Genomic DNA, 18,416 nt, shown 5'->3' on the forward strand with positions numbered 1-18,416 from the left:
ACTGTTCAGATTTCCCACATTCCTGAGCTGCTTGCATTGACTTAAATGACATTAACTTCCAGCGAATATCCTGCAATTTTCTGCGTCTGGCCCGAGGGACTTCAAAGCTCGGTTTGTTCGTCTTAGAGCAGGTAAAGGGGAGATTTAATAGTGGAGTTTTGATCGGGTAGATCGGGAGAAACTCTTTCCACTGGCAGGAGGGTCGGTTACCAGAGGACGCAGATTGATGAGAATTGGGAAAAAAGCCAGGTTGAAGATGAGTGGAATTTTCTTTACGCAGCGAGTTGTTCTGATCTGGAACCGAATGCCTGATAGGGCTGTGGAAGCAGATTCGTGTTTAAAATCTACCCCAATGACTCTGTCTATAACTGATGCTCCGACTGTCCAGTCGCTCGCGGTGAACAAATTTGTTTAGTAACTTTCAAAATGGAATTGGTTAATCACTTGTAAAGGAGAAAGGTTGCAGGACTATTGGGAAAGTGCAGGGGAGTGGGATTAAATGGATACCACTTTCAAAGAGCCAGCACGGACAGCAGGGGCCAAATGGCCTCCTTCTGTGCTGTCTGCTTCAAATCAATGGGGGGATTGTAAATCGAAGCATTTACGTCATTTGAGCTCTAAATACGAAACTTAACTCGCATCAAACCCACGTGAAACAGCTGGTAGGAAGAGTAAAGGCAACGCGAGGTTTCGGGTTCTGTCCCACATGATCTTTATATGTCAGTAACATTTAGCGGAAGAGGTGACAGCGAGGTTGATGTGCGCTGACACTTCCTGGAGGGCTCCACTCAGATTGTGTCAAGGGGAGAGCAAGGCGGGGAGATCAGCCGAATCCCCGAGTACCAGAGTCCTGACTGGGGACAGGGAGAGCAAGGCGGAGAGATCAGCCGAATCCCCGAGTACCAGAGTCCTGACTGGGGACAGTGAGAGCAAGGCGGAGAGATTAGCCGAATCTACAAGTACCAGAATCTTCACTGGGGACAGGGAGAGCAAGGCGGGGAGTTCAGCCTGATCCCCGAGTACCAAGTCCTGACTGGCGACAGGGCCCGTGCGGACCAGATCACATGTCGCTTCAGTCTTTTCAATGGACGAATTGGGTGAGTGACTGAGAATGATGAGAGTGGGGGATTATATCGAAGGAAACACATGTCTGCATTTAGTGCAGATCTCTCCTCTTTCTCTCGTCACACACACGGTTCTGGGTGGAAACCAGGTGGTGATCAGAATTAAAGATAAAACCTAATGCAGAGAATCAATCAACACCAAATACGGGTGACCCCATTATTCTCAGTTGGATGATAGGGTCGAATTGAAACCCAGAGCGACTTTAATCAAAACACAGTGGAATTGAATAAACCTTTTGGTAAACATTAAACTGAAGGGGGAACTGAGTGGGTCTCAAAATGTCTGCCTCTGAGTGACAGAAAGTAACAGCAACATGCTGAAACTTGCAGAGACAGAGACGAACGGTTTCCGTTTGTGTTAACTCACTTCCTCAACCTTTTAATCTATAAGAACAAGACGCTTTTGCACTTTGCATGTGGTCTGCCCTTGCTGTGTCTGATTGAACGTTTGATATGGACATGTGTCTTCTGGCAAAATAACTTGTTAAATACCAGTCCGTGTACGATTTTAGAAGTGGTTGATGGTTAAAGGTTAGATTTCATCATCCTGCCGCTTCTCCCCCAACAGAAAATACACACAGACACTAAGTCACTCGCTAATATACAGAGGCATCCTCTGTCTCCCTCTCACACACACAAACTCACTCAGATATACAGAGCCATTTTCTCCCTCTCTCTCTCTCTCTGCCTCTCACATACACAAACACTCAGTCAGTCCCACATTGATACACAGTGTGTCTCCCTCCGTCACGTATACACACACCTGCTCAGAGTCACTCAGATATACAGACACATCCTCTCTCTCTCTCTCTCTCTCTCTGTCTCTCTCACACACACACACACACACACCCACTCAGTTGTTCACTGATGCACAATGTATCTGGCTCCATCACATAAACACACATTCAGAGTCTCACAGTTAGACAGAGGCGTCCATTGTCTCTCTCTCATACTCATACAATCCTCAGTTGCTCACTGATAAAATCTGTTTCACTCTCCCTCTCTCTCATGTACACACAAACATTGAGATTCACTCACTGAAATAGACACGAGTTCACTTCCCCTATCTCTCTCTATCAAACACACAAAGAATCACTGACTGATATACCCACGCCTCCTCCATATCTCATATGGTACATTGCCATCTTTTGGGGTCGGTACCCGAGAGTGCCTGCCCCGCCCATTGTGTAAGGAACGGTAAACTGCCATCCTGTGGTGACACGGTGCCCTCCCCGCCCCATTGTGCCATACACGGTACACTGCCATCCTGTGGTGACAAAGTGCCCTCCCCGCCCCGTTGTATCAGACATGGTACAATGTCATCATTGGGGACACCGTGCCCTCCCTGAAGTGTGAGTCCTTCGATCATATCCATTGTGTTTGGACAGTGGCCCTGATAAATCTTTCAATTCCAATTACGCATTCAACTATTGATATTTTTGGGGATAGTGATTTGATTTATCCTAAAACTAAGAATGGGCCATATTTGTTCACACACTCTACTTCAAATCATTTCGTTACTGATCGTGATTTTATCTAATCAGAGATATTTTATTACAGGCATGAGAATGAGTTGTAATCTATCGTCCAGTTCTGTACATCAATGACCATTTATAGCAAAATAGAAACAAGTTAATTGCTGAGAGCTTCTATTTTCTCTTGTTCTCTTAAATATGGTCAAAGTTCCCACCACATTCCCACACTGAGGTGTTGTTATTACAGTTAATACCTATTTGACAGTTAAATATTGTTATTAAAATGTCTCACTTGTAGTTACAAACGTTCCTTCCCCACCCCCACGTGCCAGAACTTTGGAGTTTGCAGCTAACTGGAGACACATCCAGCCTCTGAGTCAGGAACTGTCAATTCAAGACGGTTAGAAACCCGGTCCACAGTTGTTACTAGGACTTATACTCATCGCAGTGTCCAAACAGTAACACTCACAGCAGGGGAAATCTCTTCTTTCTGTGATAAATCAGTCCCATGTTATGTTATGTTTTGTAAATATTCAGTGAAGTGAACTCACTGTAATAGTCACACTTCCCAGTCACGGTGTTGGGGCAGTACAGCTGCCTTCTGTGGGTAGAACCATATCCCTGAGGATATTGTCCCATCAACTCTCCCTGTTTGTCGATGATGCTACTAAAATACACTTGGAAACTGGGGGTCTCGCCCCTGGATGGAGTTCAGCCAGAAAATATAAAGGAATGGTCACTGATTCACAAATAGCAAATGTGATCCTAAAACCAGGGGCGGGACATGGAGAAGGAATTGCCTCTAACTAGGGCTGGAGAATGAAACGATCACATATTGTGGTCGGGGTGGGAAAGAGACATGGAATGTGGGAACAGAGTTCCTCAAACAGTGTGTTTATTCAATCAAATATTTGTTGTTCAATTGTTTAAGTTTCAATTACTTTTATTTTAATTCAACATTAGAGGGAAAGTGCAGATTACATTCTCCTTCACACAGTCAATGTTTGTCTCATTTTCTGCCCTGCCATCATTAGATCTCCCGGTGAATGACGGAGTGATTGAGAAAAGCCCACAGCTGGAAGTAAACAGGGATTGTCGACTGAGGAACAACAGCAGGTGAATCAGCACAGGATTGTGAGAGCAGCAACCAGAGAGAACCCTTCCGATTCAAAGAGCTTCCATAGATGGACTGGGGAGAAAGGTAAGAGAAAGTCTCACTTACTCAGATAAACACTGGTCCTGTTGACGGTCCACAAAGGTTACAAGGTAATGGGGGAAATGGTGAGAATGAGACTGGGAGAGTCTGATCACCGAGTACAATTATCCAGCATGAGGCCGTGCAATGAAATGTGAAGTGAGATCAGTTTCTATCTCAAAACACACAGTCACTGATGAATCTTGTGTGTGTTTTGGAGTGAAGGGGTTTGATCGAAGAAGTGGCTCCAGTCCGAGGCAGAGCCCAGCAGAAAAACAGTGTCTCCCCGCCCCCAGCATCAAATCGGAATGAACCCACCTTGATAGCCCTCATAATATCGATATTACGCTGTGTGTTAAGGTAGTACCAGACAGTGTTACCGAATTCAAATATATTTCAGATCCAACTATCAAAATCAATCATCTTACTGGGTTTTACTTAATGTTATTTCCCATCAGTAAATCTATTTCTGAATTTCAAAATTACAGTTGAATTAAATGATTACCATTTCGATATAATTTGGTGATAAAATGATATGTAGATCTTAAATTTTAATAAAGATTTGTAAAATTTCTTCCATTTGATTATTTTGTGTGCGGTGTCACAATAAAGACCATCCTAAAACTCACTTCTTTGACAAAAAATTTTGGCCATTTTCTGTCTGATTCGGCATCTGTGAAGCGCCTTGGGATGTTTTTTCGATGTTAAAGGCTCTGTGGTGATGCAAGTTGTTGCTGTTGTGTGTTTATTATACTAGTGTCAGTGTGAGTGAAACAGCAGGAATTGAATTTTACAAAGTCTCAAACTTGGTTATAAATTAATGCCGGAGAATAACTTCAAATATAGTTTGGAGAAATTACTGATCCGAGATTTAATCATTTTTACATTTCCACAGTGGGGAAAGGAAATGGCACTGGGACTGATAGTTTGATTGGGAGCACATTCGTGAGACACACATACAACTGCCAGTCACAAACGTGATTATATAAAAACAATCAAATCCACCACTTGAACATTGAGACTGTAAAACCCAGAACGACATTCTCTAAATAAATATTGTGCATCACCTGAATGTTTAAAGTTACACGATTCATAACATTATACATTAGTGTTAATATTAGAACAGTGGTAAATCTCCTCACCTCCTACAGTGCTCATTAGTGTTAATGTTAGAACAGTGGTAAATCTCCTGACTTCCTACAGTTTTCATTAGTGTTAATATTAGAACAGTGGTAAATCTCCTCACCTCACACAGTGCTCATTAGTGTTAATATTAGAACAGTGGTAAATCTCCTCACCTCCTACAGTGATTGTCAGGTGCTGACACCATGGGGATGTGGTAAATATATTCCAGTAGAAACACCAACCAGGACACCTCTCCATGAACACACGGACACTTTCACTGCCCAAAGGCACCAGAGGAATCCCACCCAGCTATATATTGTGTATGAGGATAGATATCATATTCATAAAGTATCTGAATTTAATGACGAAACTCAACAAATCAAAAATATTCTACACAATTTGTGAATAAAAATAACACAATTGCCTCAGACTGTGTTAAACCGAGTGAAGGGTCATTTAATCCATCAATGATCACCCCGCTCCAGATTTCCCTCCAGAATATTCACTGCCTCAGGAATAAGGCTGGTTCTGACCTGTACTGTGTGAGTAAATCTTACCAAGGGACGCTCCCAGTTCAGAGTCTCTGCCGATGGGTTCCCGTCTGGAACTGGGTTGTGGAGATCAGCGGGACTCACTGGACTTCACTGGGCAGCTGTCCATGTCACACCTGATGTGGAGCGTTGATCATAACACTCGGGAAATGCTCGATCCCAGAGCGAACAGCTGTTGTGCTGATGGGGGAGGAGAGACTTGGAATCATGTTTAACAAGGCAATGCTCTCCTGCTTATTTTAATATTTCCGTCTAACCCTCCTATTTATATTATATTTATTACAGGGCATCAGAATCTGGGAACGTCTGTCACCACCATGGCTGAAGGTTCAAACAGGGGAGAAGTTCCAACATCTTCAACAAGAATGAGAATGTACACAGGTAGGTTCAGAAAATTCTTCACAATACAATTTCCGTCCTGACAAAGGGTCCAGATCAGGAGCAAGAACCTGCAGTTCACACAGGAAGATGTAACAGTACAGATACCGTGTAGATAGAGGGAAGTGAGTGACCATCTAGAGGCATAGTGCAGTCACAGGTGTAGGGATCTCCTGAGTACTGGAACTGTCCAATTGATACCTGATGGTGGGGACTGTAAGGTGGACAGAGACAGTGACTCAGAGGATGGTCTTCCTGAGTAACAGTGTGAGGCCAGGGAGCAGGGGGACACCCCGAGTGGGGCGGGGGTGAGAGGCAGGTGGGACACAGGAATAGGAGAGTGATAGTGATGGGATATTCCATAGTCAGGGAATAGACAGGCTCTTCTGCAGCCCTGAGCAGGTCCCGATCTGAACCGATCAAGAACAATGGTTTTACAGACTGGGTGAATGGAGCAGGAGGGAAGAGTTCACGGTCTTGGCGAATAGAGTGAGTTTAGGGAGAAGGGAAGTGACGGACACGATATGAACTGACCAACAATGGTTTTACAGACTGGGTGAATGGAGCAGGAGGGAAGGGTTCACGGTCTTGGCGAATAGAGTGAGTTTAGGGAGAAGGGAAGGGGCGGACACGATATGAACCGACCACCATTGGTTTTACAGACTGGGTGAATGGAGCAGGAGGGAAGGGTTCACGGTCTCGGGGCACGAGGGTGAGTTCAGGGAGAAGGGAAGGGACGGTCACGGTCTGAATCGAACAACAATGGTTTTACAGACTGGGTGAATGGAGCAGCGGGAGGGTTTCAGCTGATAATCTGGAGGGTGGGAAATATCCGGGTCTGAGATGAGAGAACGGAATTCATAAAACTGTTGGAGCAGGAACAGAAGATTTATGAAATAATGAAAAGTTATTGGCAGGTAAAAAGGAAGGTGGTTTTGAAGTATTGAGAGATAAAGTCACTTGGTATTAAAAAAACACAATAAACGGAAACGGGTCAACTTTCCAAAAAATCGGAGTTATGGTTGAATTTTATCTCTAAATATACAAATCACTCCAAACACATTTGGAAAATCAGAATCATGAGAGATGTGATCTAGTATCTGCAAGACAGGGCCTGAGTTTTCACAGGACTCAGAGCAAAACGTTCTTGGTTATCACATTTTGAGGAGAAAGAAAAATACCTCTGGTCGCCAGTATTAATAAAGCTTCTATGACAGAGCTAGAACAATAACAACTTGCATTTATATAGCGCCTTTAATATAGTAAATCTACCCAAGGGGCCTCACAGGAGCGATTATCAAACAAAATTTGACACAGAGTCAAATAAGGAGATATTCGAACTGGTGACGGAAAGCTTGGTCAAAGAGGTAGGTTTCAAGGATATTCCAAAAGGAGAACAGAGAGGTAAAGAGAAGGATTTGTATCTGAGAAACATCGCCGAGGTGGATAAATCACTGGGCCCAGAGATAACACACCCGAGGCTGTTAAAGGAAGTCAAAGAGGCGATAGGAGGGATTCTGACCCCAATTTCTCAATCCTCGCTTGTTATCAAAAATATCCAGGTGGACTGAAGGAGCCCAAGTAATGTCTCTGGTAAAATAGGGAGAGAGGGTCAACGGGTAACTGGAGACCAATTAGTCTCCGTCAGTAGTGGGCAAACTCCTAGAATCTGTAATTCCAGGTCGAATTCGTGAACATTGAGAGATACAAGGGATGATCAGGGGAGGCTGGAAATGATTCGCTGCAGACAAGCTGTATTTGACAAATCTGATGCAGCTTTGTTGAGAGGTGACTATATAGGTCGATGGAATGTATCACATGCGGTGTCTCTGGGTTTTCAGAAGGTGTTTGATAATGTGGCTCACAGGAGGCTTTAGCCGTTTGTTATAAGAGGAAATGTAACCGCCCGGATAGAAAGTCGATAATGTGTTTAGTTTTCTCCATTTTTGATCACAGATCCGAACACTGCAATCACTGAGTTCCTGACAAATTGCGACGACTATCATCTGTTCCAGTTGACGAAATTCTACCGGGACAGACTGGAACAGGCGATTGAAGAAGGGGTGGACGGAGTCAGCTCGTTGTTAACATACGAGTGGCATTTCAGTGGACAGGAACATCGGGTAAGTGGGAGGGACACAGAATGAGTTTGAATTATTTCAACATCAGGGAACTAACAGGATATGAGATCTTAGAATCAAACAATGTTACAGAACAGAAACAGGCCAAATAGGAAATAAATGGATCAAACTGAAAATACAGTAAATCTGAAACAATGATACGATGAGAGGAAAATACCCAGTGGATCGGTCAGTGCTTGCACAAAGGATAGAGGAACGCTTCGGGTATAACTTTTCTGTGGAATGAAAAAAAAGGAAATAGTTTCAGTGGGACTGGGAAAAGGAGAGACCAATATATTAAATATTGTTCTTTGCAGAAAGTCGTTGATCTCGTGGAGAAGGGAAACAGGGCGGACAGTTCCAAACTTCTCCTAAATCTGGTGATGGAGAAAGGCTCTCGGGCCCGAAGGGTGATGTGGGAATCCTTTGTGAAAATGCACCATGTGGTACCAAAGTTGGACAAAATACTGAAAGAGATGCAGGAACTTGGTACAGTAAAATCAGACATTGAATTCAATTTCAGATTGAAAAACTGCAGAATTTACTTTAATATTACACAGATCAGATTTCATGAAAGCTCATTGATTTAAACAGGTCCTGATCCATTTGATTATATGAACATCGGACGAGGTTTATCTGAAATACCCAGTCACCTGAAAGGTAAGTGATGAAATGGGGATTTCAAACCGTTTATTTCACTTCTGAGAATCAGAATGTTTGACTGTAGACTTTTGTTTAGAGATTGTCAGAATCTGGGAATCAGAAATTCATAGGGTGGAGGGAACAGAAATGAAACCTCGTTAGGAATATGCGGAGGTTGCATTATTTCACTTAATCCAGCTGATGATCGCCAGCACTTGTTAAATCCCCACACACCTGGTAGGATCCTGATACACCGTGAATCCCCATACACACCTGGCAGGGTCCTGATACACTGTGAATCCTCATACACAGCTGGCAGGATCCTGATACACTGTGAATACCCATACACACCTGGCATGATCCTGATACACCGTGAATCCCAATACACAACTCCTATGAGGCACATAGAAGCTCTGGGATCAGAATTAATGAGCAGTGCCTTAAGCCAGACTTTAAGGTTGACCGACTGCTCTAGAAATCTGGCCCACCATCAACGGTAGGGAAAGAGGTGGAGAAATGCAAAATATTAAAATGTTTTCATTACACAGCACAGAATGAGACGTCGGTGTTCGATCTGATCTGAGAAGATGTTCAGATGTTCAAACAATAGATCGTTAATCCGTGGAGTAATGTGAGGGAAAGACAATATTCAGGGTAATTCGGAAGTTCTGGGCTGGCTTCCTAATGGCAGTGAAAGAGTGAACTTATTCCACTCAAAGAATAGTCCTTTAACTCAGGGTCTTTTTTAGACCCAATGGAATGACTGATGGCAGTGAAAGAGAGAATTTATTCTACTCAAAGAACAGTCCTTTAACTCAGGGTCTTTTTGGACCCAATGGAATGACTGATGGCAGTGAAAGAGAGAACTTATTCTACTCAAAGAACAGTCCTTTAACTCAGGGTCTTTTTGGACCCAATGGAATGACTGATGGCAGTGAAAGAGAGAACTTATTCTACTCAAAGAATAGTCATTTAACTCAGGGTCTTTTTAGACCCAATGGAATGACTAATGGCAATGAAAGAGAGAACTTATTCTACTCAAAGAATAGTCATTTAACTCAGGGTCTTTTTAGACCCAATGGAATGACTAATGGCAATGAAAGAGAGAACTTATTCTACTCAAAGAATAATCCTTTAACTCACGGTCTTTTTAGACCCAATGGAATGACTGATGGAAACAGATTTGTAATTTCCCAATCCTGCATTGTAGGAAATTCAGACCAAAATGAAACAACAGAGTATAATTATTGGGAGAACAGTTGATATGAACTGTGAATGTTTTCTGCTCTAACATTACACTGAGTGATGTGGGCAGTAGTTCTAATTCTAATTCTATGAAAGGACTGTTATAAAAACACATTAAATATAGGTGCAAAGCTGCTGAAATATTGTTCACAATTTCTGAAACACAATATAACGGGAGAATGATTAGAGACAGGAAAAGGCCATTTGGCCCAAATAAGCCTGCCTCTTTTAGAGAGATGGCCCCACCTACTCCTCCTCTCAGTGTATCCACAGAAACACGTTCAATTGTCTTTTAACCCCACTTACACTGCCCCTTCAGTGTGTTTCCCTGGTAACTGTGTCCCCCGCTCTCTGACCCTTCAGTGAGAAAATTACCCTGATTTCTCTTCTTATTTCTGACTTTAAATTTTCTCCGTCTCTAATTATTTTCGTGAGTGTAAGCCTTTTTCCTGCATTAAAGTTGTGAATTACGTTGAAATGAGTCAATACCGAAGTCTCTTACACTAACAAGATACATCAAACCCTCTCACCATTCCCTCAACCTAAACTCCTAATACCTTAAATTGTCTTTCTTAATCCCCCCTGTACCTTCAGAATGTCAGTAATATTTACCTGTGATCAGGTGACTGAAGAAGTATAGGTCTGATACAATAACATTGAAACTTCTGTTCATTCACAGTCTGTCCCTCTCCCAGTGCCCACAATATCCCAGATAACCTGCCCGAGGTCTGATACAATAACAGTGGAACTTCTGTCCATTCACAGTCTGTCCCTCTCCCAGTGCCCACAATATCCCAGATAACCTGCCCGAGGTCTGATACAATAACAGTGGGACTTCTGTCCATTCACAGTCTGTCCCTCTCCCAGTGCCCACAACACCCCAGATAACCTGCCCGCGATCTGATACAATAACAGTGGAACTTCTGTCCATTCACAGTCTGTCCCTCTCCGTGTGCCCACAATATCACAGATAACCTGCCCGAGGTCTGATACAATAACAGTGGAACTTCTGTCCATTCACAGTGTGTCCCTCTCCCAGTGCCCACAATATCACAGATAACCTGCCAGAGGTCTGATACAATAACAGTGGGACTTCTGTCCATTTACATTCTGTCCCTCTCCCAGTGCCCACAATATCCCAGATAACCTGCCCGAGGTCTGACACAATAACTGTGGGACTTCTGTCCATTTACAGTCTGTCCCTCTCCCAGTGCCCACAATATCCCAGATAACCTGCCCGAGGTCCGTTCCAATAACAGTGGAACTTCTGTCCATTCACAGACTCTCCCTCTCGCAGTGCCCACAATACCCCAGATAACCTGCCCACGGTCTGATACATTAGAATCATAAAATTTTTACAGCACAGAAGAAGTCCGTTCAGCCCATCGAGCCCCTGCCGGCTCTTTGCAAGAGCTACCGAGTTCGCCACATTCCCCTGCTATTTCCCCGTAGCCCTGCAAAACTTTTCCTTCAAGTATTTATCGAATTCCTTTTCGAAAGCCACGATTGAATCTGCTTCCACAAACCCTTTCAGAGAGAGCAGTCCAGACCATAACTACTCGCTACTTAAAAAAAGTTTATTCTCCTGTCGCCATTGGTTATTTTGCCAATCACTTTCAATCTGTGTCCTGTGGTTCTCGACCGTCCGATCAATGGGAACAGTTTCTCCTTATTTACTTGACCTAAACCCTTCATGGATTTGAAAACTTCTATCAAATCTCCTCTCAATCTTCTCTGCTCCAAGTGGAACAACCCCGGCTTCTCCAGTCTATCCACGTAACTGAAGTTCCTCATCCCTGGAGCGATTCGAATAAATCTTTTCTGCATCATCTCTAAGGCCTTCACATCCTTCGTAAAGTGCGGTGCCCAGAATTGGACGCAGTACTCCAGTTGTGGCCAAACTAGGGAATTATAAAGCTTCATCATCACTTCCTTGTTTTTGTCGTCTATGCATCTATTTTTCAAGCCAAGTATCCCGTATGCTTTTTAAACTGCTTTCTCAACTTGTCCTGTCACCTTCAAAAATTTGTGAACATACACCCCCAGGTCTCTCTGTTCCTACACCCCCTTTAGAATGATACCATTTAGTTTATATTGCCTCTCCTCATTCTTCCTGCCAAAATGTTTCACTTCGCACTTCTCTGCGTTAAATTGTATCTGCATATGTCCGCCCATTCCACCAGCCTGTCTATGTCCTATTGAAGTCTATCACGATCCTCCTCACTGTTTACTGCACTTTCACGTTTTGCGTCACCCAGATCCAAGTCATTAATATATAGCAAAACAAGCAATGGTCCGAGTACCGACTCTTGGGGAACACCAATGTAAACCTTCCTCCAGTCCAAAAAACAAACGTTCACCACGACTCTCTGTTTCCTGTCACTGAGCCAATTTCGTATCCATGCTGCCACTGCCCCTTTTATTCCATGGCTTTCAAATTTGCTAATAAGCCTATTTTGCGACACTTTATAAAACGCCTTTTGAAAGTCCATATCAACATCAATCGTATTGCACTCCTCAACGCAATCTGTCACCTCATTTAAAAACTCAATCAAGATAGTTAAACACGATTTACCTTTAGCAAATCGGTGCTGGCTTTACTTAACTAATCCACACTTAATAAATTGAATACTAATTTTGTCCCGGATTATCGTTTCTAAAAGCTTCCCCACAACTGAGGTTAAACAATAGATTTCTGCCCATTTCAGTCTATTCAGTACACACAGTATCCCAGATAACCTGCCCTAGACATGATACAATAACAGTGGGACTTCTGTCCATTCACAGTCTGTCTCTCTCCCAGTGCCCACAATAATCAAGATAACTTGCCCAAGGACTGACGAAATGACACTGACGAGTAAAGTGATAATGAGAAGTTGTTACTTTTTTCAAAATAACTAACATTGAGAACCACTTTCTGTCTGTTCTCATTGAAGATGTTCAACAGAAACACAAGGAAACACTCCGGGTCCAAACTGAAACACTGAGAGTGAACACGATCCTAATAAAGGAGAAGGTTAAGATTTTCCAGCTGGTCACTCTTTACACTGAGCTAACGGTTATTTCTACTGTTCGAGATCGGACACTTGTAGAACATGAACTGCTGGCAAGAGGCCGAGACCATGAAGAGTGGAGAGGGAAACATCTCTGGAGAGAACTGGAAAAAATCCGAACAGATCAATTGTTCCAGAGCAGTTTTTCTCAGAGAGGCAGTTTGTTCCAGAAAATGAAAAGTTTCTTCCAGCGATCCAGTTCTGGGAGTTCAGCAGCAGTGAGCGGAGTCGCGGGGATTGGAAAAACAACAATGGTACAAAAGATTGTTTATGACTGGGCCACTGGGAAAATATACCCACACTTTCAATTTGTTTTCAGTTTTAAATTCCGGGATTTGAACGCTATTAACTGTAGAATAAACCTGAGGAATCTGATACTGGATATGTATCCTTACTTTGGGAATATTCTGGGAGATCTCTGGAAGAACCCAGTAGGATTACTGTTTATATTCGATGGTTTAGATGAATTCAAGGACAGTATCGATTTTGCTGACAATCGGAGAAATACAGAACCTCAGTACATGTGCACAGATCCTGAAGACTGGTGTGAAGTGTCTGACATTGTGTACAGTTTAATACAGCACAAGCTGCTCCCAGGATGTTCAGTGCTCGTGACCAGCCGCCCCACTGCATTACATTTATTGGAAAAGGCTGAGATCAGTGTCTGGGCTGAAATCCTGGGATTTGTTGGTGAAGAACGGAAGGAATATTTCAACAAGTTTTTTGAAGATCAGGCGGTGGCAGCAGCTGTTTTCAAACATGTGGAGGAGAACGAGATCCTGTACACCATGTGTTACAACCCTTCCTACTGCTGGATCCTCGGTCTGTCACTGGGTCCCTTCTTCACACAAAGAGACAGGAAACAGCAGCGAGTTCCCAGGACCATCACCCAACTATATTCCTACTATATTTACAACATTCTTAAAAACCATGGCCGAGAGATTGAATCCCCCCGTGATGTGTTACTGAAGATCGGTGAGATGGCCTTCACTGGAGTCTCCGAGAAGAAGATTGTGTTTAGAAATGGAGATTTGATCAAGAACAATCTGCAACCTTCCCAGTTCCTGTCTGGGTTCATGGTGGAACTTTTGGAGAGAGATGATTCTGCCCAGAGTATGGTTTACACATTCCCGCACCTCACCATCCAAGAGTTTGTAGCCGCACTCGCCCAATTCCTGACTCCAGATCCAGGGGACATCGGGAAACTCCTCAGTGAAGCCCACAGCAAGGAAGATGGGCGATTTGAGATATTTCTCCGTTTTGTTGTTGGTCTCTCCTCCTCACGGTCAGCTCGGCCCCTGGAGGAGTTTCTGGGTCCATTTCTTCATCACACAATTTGTGGAGTGATTGACTGGGTGAAGGAAAAGGTTGAAGGAGAGATTGGAAACATAGGGAGAGAAACTCGTAAAACGGACCTCCTGAACACATTCCACTACCTGTTTGAGTCTCAGAATCAAACACTGGCTCGGGTCACAGTGGGATCTGTGGAAACACTTACATTGAGTGAATTGCGACTGACCCCGATTGACTGTGCGGTGCTGTCTCATGTCATTGGACTCTGCGATACTATAAAACACCTCAATCTGGAGAACTGCTCCATTCGGTATGAAGGACTCCAGCGGCTGGGACCCGCACTGCACAAATGCCAGGTGTTGAGGTAACTGTTCATTTGTCTCTAACTGTTAGACCAATTGTAGAACAGTCACGAATTATATTGTTGCTCCGTAATGAAGGGAAACAAACAGTTCAGATAAACCAGAGAGAAGCAGATTCAACACAAATATGACAAATGATAAGAGGATCGGTTAGTAATTTCCTAAGGACTCGAGAATCTAAAATGGATCCTTGTGAACAAGTCGGGATTTTACAGTCTTTATCGGATCAGTAAATACAGGTCACTGGAGGAGTCTGACAATTGAATTGCAATAAATGATATTTATTGTAGCTTTTCTCACTGCCTGAGATACGTCCATTGAAGAGACTCCTTCTCACTGTTGCTTTCACGTAGACCGACAGTAACTGCAGCAGTCTGTGTGTCGGAGCATCCCACCCTCTTACCGAGGTGTGGGGACAAGTGACTGTCCCCGGACTGTCAACGTGTGTAGGAGAGGGAACCAGAAACACCGAACATTCAGTAACAAAGAGCAAAACACAGCTTTCGGGCAGTCAACCGTCAGTGGGCGAGCTGAGCTTTCCCCACAGGACGTCGGTCCGTTATCTTAACTCATCAATGACACAGCCCTTCACACTCTCCAATACATCCACTATCTCTTCACCCAGCTGGCAGCACTCGTGCCTCTGAGTCAGAAGGTCGTGGATTCAGGCCCCTCGCTCATTAATCCAGGCCGACACTTCAGTGGATTTGGGAACTAAAATATGCCGGTAAAAAGGTTGAAATCGAACGGGTTGTGGGATATTAGCCCAGCAGAACAAATACACACTGGCCAGCGGTGGGGCTTCACACACAGCCGGAGGCTCCTGGGTGAACCAGGGGCAGTGAACCCGGGAATTTCCCAGAATCTGTCCCCTTGTGCGTGATGTCCTGCTCGGGGAGGGAACTTCAGAAAATTCCCCAAAAACGGTCGGGCCCGTTCCACCTGAAATAAATGTAGAGCCAGTTTAATGGGAATAAAGAGAGAGACTCCTCTCCCCTATAAACTAGGAGTACAGGGACATTTAAAACTTGTAACAGGACAGAATAAACTCTCCTTGATACATAAAGTCCTGTGGGACGCATTTTACAGCAGCCGTTAGCGCCTTTTCACAATATAACTCACTCCGAGATATTATACAGATTAATAAAATACTGCATAATGTACAGGTAATCGCCGCTTTATCATTTAATTCAGGGAAATCGCCCCATTCCCATAAAATCTGGGATTTAAGAAGCAGCAAAAATGAGACAAGTTTTCACAAACCTGACGGGACCGGTCACTGATCTCCAGGAGGGTAATTCTGATCATCGGGGAATGAGACCGGACTGAGGGACATTTAAAGGCTCCACACAGACAGCACGTTATTGAATAAATACATTTACTGATAGTCCCTGAATATATGTGGCATTGAACAGAGCGAAACTCATTGTCAGTGACAGGGACATCTGGTTATTAATTTCCTGAAGATTTTTGTGTTTCCTGTAATATCAGAGAGAAATTGTGTCAGATCGGGGATTGAATTCAATGTGTTTCTCACTGTCTGTTTGTGTTTAGACTGGGGAGCAACAAACTGGGAGATTCAGGAGTGAAACTACTGTCTGCGGCTCTGAGGAACCCGAACTGTAAAATACAGGAACTGTGGTAAGTATCAGACTGTGTGAGGTTGTGCTTACAATAACCGGATGTCTAACACGGTATATTAATGTAAGTTTTAGTAATAATAATACAAATCAATACTGGGAATTTACTCTGATTCCTGTTATCTCTGCTTGCCTCTGTCTCTCTCCTCTGACTTTCTCTGATCTCCAGGTTATGGAATAACGACCTCACAGATTCTTGCACCGAGCATCTCGTCTCCGCTCTCAGGACAAACCGGTCATTGACGGTCCTGGATCTGAATTTCAATGGACTGGGAGATTCAGGAGTGAAATTACTGTCTGCGCTTCTGAGGAATCCGGACTGTAAAATACAGGAACTGGAGTAAGTACCAGACTGTGTGAGATTGTGATTATAATAACTGGATGTCTGACACTGTACATTATTATTATCATCAGTAATAGTGTTTTTAATAAACACTGTACATTATTATTAGTGTCAGTAATAGTGTGATTAATAAACACTGTACATTATTATTAGTATCAGTAATAGTGTTATTAATAAACACTGTACATTATTATTAGTAACAGTAATAGTGTTATTAATAAACACTGGGGATTTACCCTGATTCCTGTTATTTCTGTCTCTCTGATCCCCAGTCTGGATGGTGTCGGTCTCACAGATTCTTGTACCGAGGATCTCGTCTCCGCTCTCAGTACAAACCGGTCACTGACGGGTCTGTCCCTGGGATCAAACTCCTTCACAGACCGATCTGTCCCCGCTCTCCGCTCCCTCATACTGACCCGCAGGAGTCTGGAGTGGATCTGGTGAGTGTTTGTGTTAATGTTCAATCTAACAAATAAAATATCAATGGGATTCAGTCCCTTTTGTGGGTAATATTTGTCTGTAATTTTTATTGAAATGTTAACCCCAGTCTCCCTGTTATTTACACTATTGTTCAATCTGTTTATTTCCTGTTTAATCTTTAATCTGTTTCAGTCTAGTGGAGAATCAATTCAGTTCAAACGGAAAGAGACACCTGGAGTCGCTGCGGGAATCCAGACGCGGACTGAGAGTGGGAGTGTGAACATTTCAATTTATAACCATTCCTGGTCTCATGATATGAACATTTCAATTTATAAACGTTCCTGGTCTCATGATATGAACATTTCAATTTATTACCATTCCTGGTCTCATTATATGAACATTCCAATTTGTAATCATTCCAGGGCTCAATTTATGAACATTTCAATTGATAACCATTCCTGGTCTCATTATATGAACATTTCAATTTATAACCATTTCTGGTCTCATTATATGAACATTTTTGGCCGATTCTCTGTCCCTCCCCTTTAACCGGCCGCGCTCCAGGTTTAAATCCGAACGGCCCTTCAACGGTTTCCAGCTCGAGCTGAGCGAGCGTCGTCTCCCATTGTGACGTCAGAGGCCCAGCGACAGGGTCACGAGACTCAGTCACCCGGTCCCACAGCGCTGATTCTGCCGGATATCCGGGGCTGGATGGTCACCAATGGGGCACTGGGTAAATGTACAGACAGGAAGGGCCCAGGGTGGGGCTCAGTCTGGGCTGCAGTGGGACACTGGGTCAATGTACAGACAGGAAGGGCCCAGGGTGGGGCTCAGTCTGGGCTGCAGTGGGACACTGGGTCAATGTACAGACAGGAAGGGCCCATGGTGGGGCTCAGTCTGGGCTGCAGTGGGATACTGGGTCAATGCACAGACAGGAAGGACCCAGGGTGGGTCTCAGTCTGGGCTGCAGTGGGACACTGGGTCAATGTACAGACAGGAAGGGCCCAGGGTGGGGCTCAGTCTGGGCTGCAGTGGGACACTGGGTCAATGTACAGACAGGAAGGGCCCATGGTGGGGCTCAGTCTGGGCTGCAGTGAGACAATGGGTCAATGTACAGACAGGAAGGTCCCAGGGTGGAGCTCAGTCTGGCCTGCAGTGGGACACTGGGTCAATGTACAGCGAGGAAGGGACCAGGGTGGGGCTCAGTCTGGGCTGCAGTGGGACACTTGGTCAATGTACAGACAGGAAGGACCCAGGGTGGGGCTCAGTCTGGGCTGCAGTGGGACACTGGGTCAATGTACAGACAGGAAGGGCCCAGGGTGAGGCTCAGTCTGGGCTGCAGTGGGACAGTGGGTCAATGAACAGACAGGAAGGGCCCAGGGTGGGGCTCAGTCTGGGCTGCAGTGGGACACTGGGTCAATGTACAGACAGGAAGGGCCCAGGGTGAGGC

The 18,416-nt window shown here is 44.1% G+C and overlaps 1 protein-coding gene across 1 annotated transcript in view; it reads left to right on the top strand.

Annotated features, from left to right (window-relative positions):
• Nucleotides 1-535: 535 nt before the first annotated feature.
• Nucleotides 536-18,416, top strand: part of LOC137313349 (NACHT, LRR and PYD domains-containing protein 3-like) — a 54,226-nt gene continuing 36,345 nt past the window's right edge. Inside the window, 9 exon segments of the mRNA XM_067979475.1 lie at nucleotides 536-1,097; nucleotides 3,634-3,800; nucleotides 5,756-5,851; nucleotides 7,805-7,971; nucleotides 8,286-8,457; nucleotides 8,563-8,628; nucleotides 12,792-14,565; nucleotides 16,118-16,204; nucleotides 16,819-16,895. Coding sequence (XP_067835576.1) covers nucleotides 5,788-5,851; nucleotides 7,805-7,971; nucleotides 8,286-8,457; nucleotides 8,563-8,628; nucleotides 12,792-14,565; nucleotides 16,118-16,204; nucleotides 16,819-16,895 — 2,407 coding nt within the window. The 5' untranslated portion in view covers nucleotides 536-1,097; nucleotides 3,634-3,800; nucleotides 5,756-5,787.

This window comes from Heptranchias perlo, unplaced genomic scaffold, assembly GCF_035084215.1.
Source record: "Heptranchias perlo isolate sHepPer1 unplaced genomic scaffold, sHepPer1.hap1 HAP1_SCAFFOLD_47, whole genome shotgun sequence".
NCBI lineage: Eukaryota > Metazoa > Chordata > Chondrichthyes > Hexanchiformes > Hexanchidae > Heptranchias > Heptranchias perlo.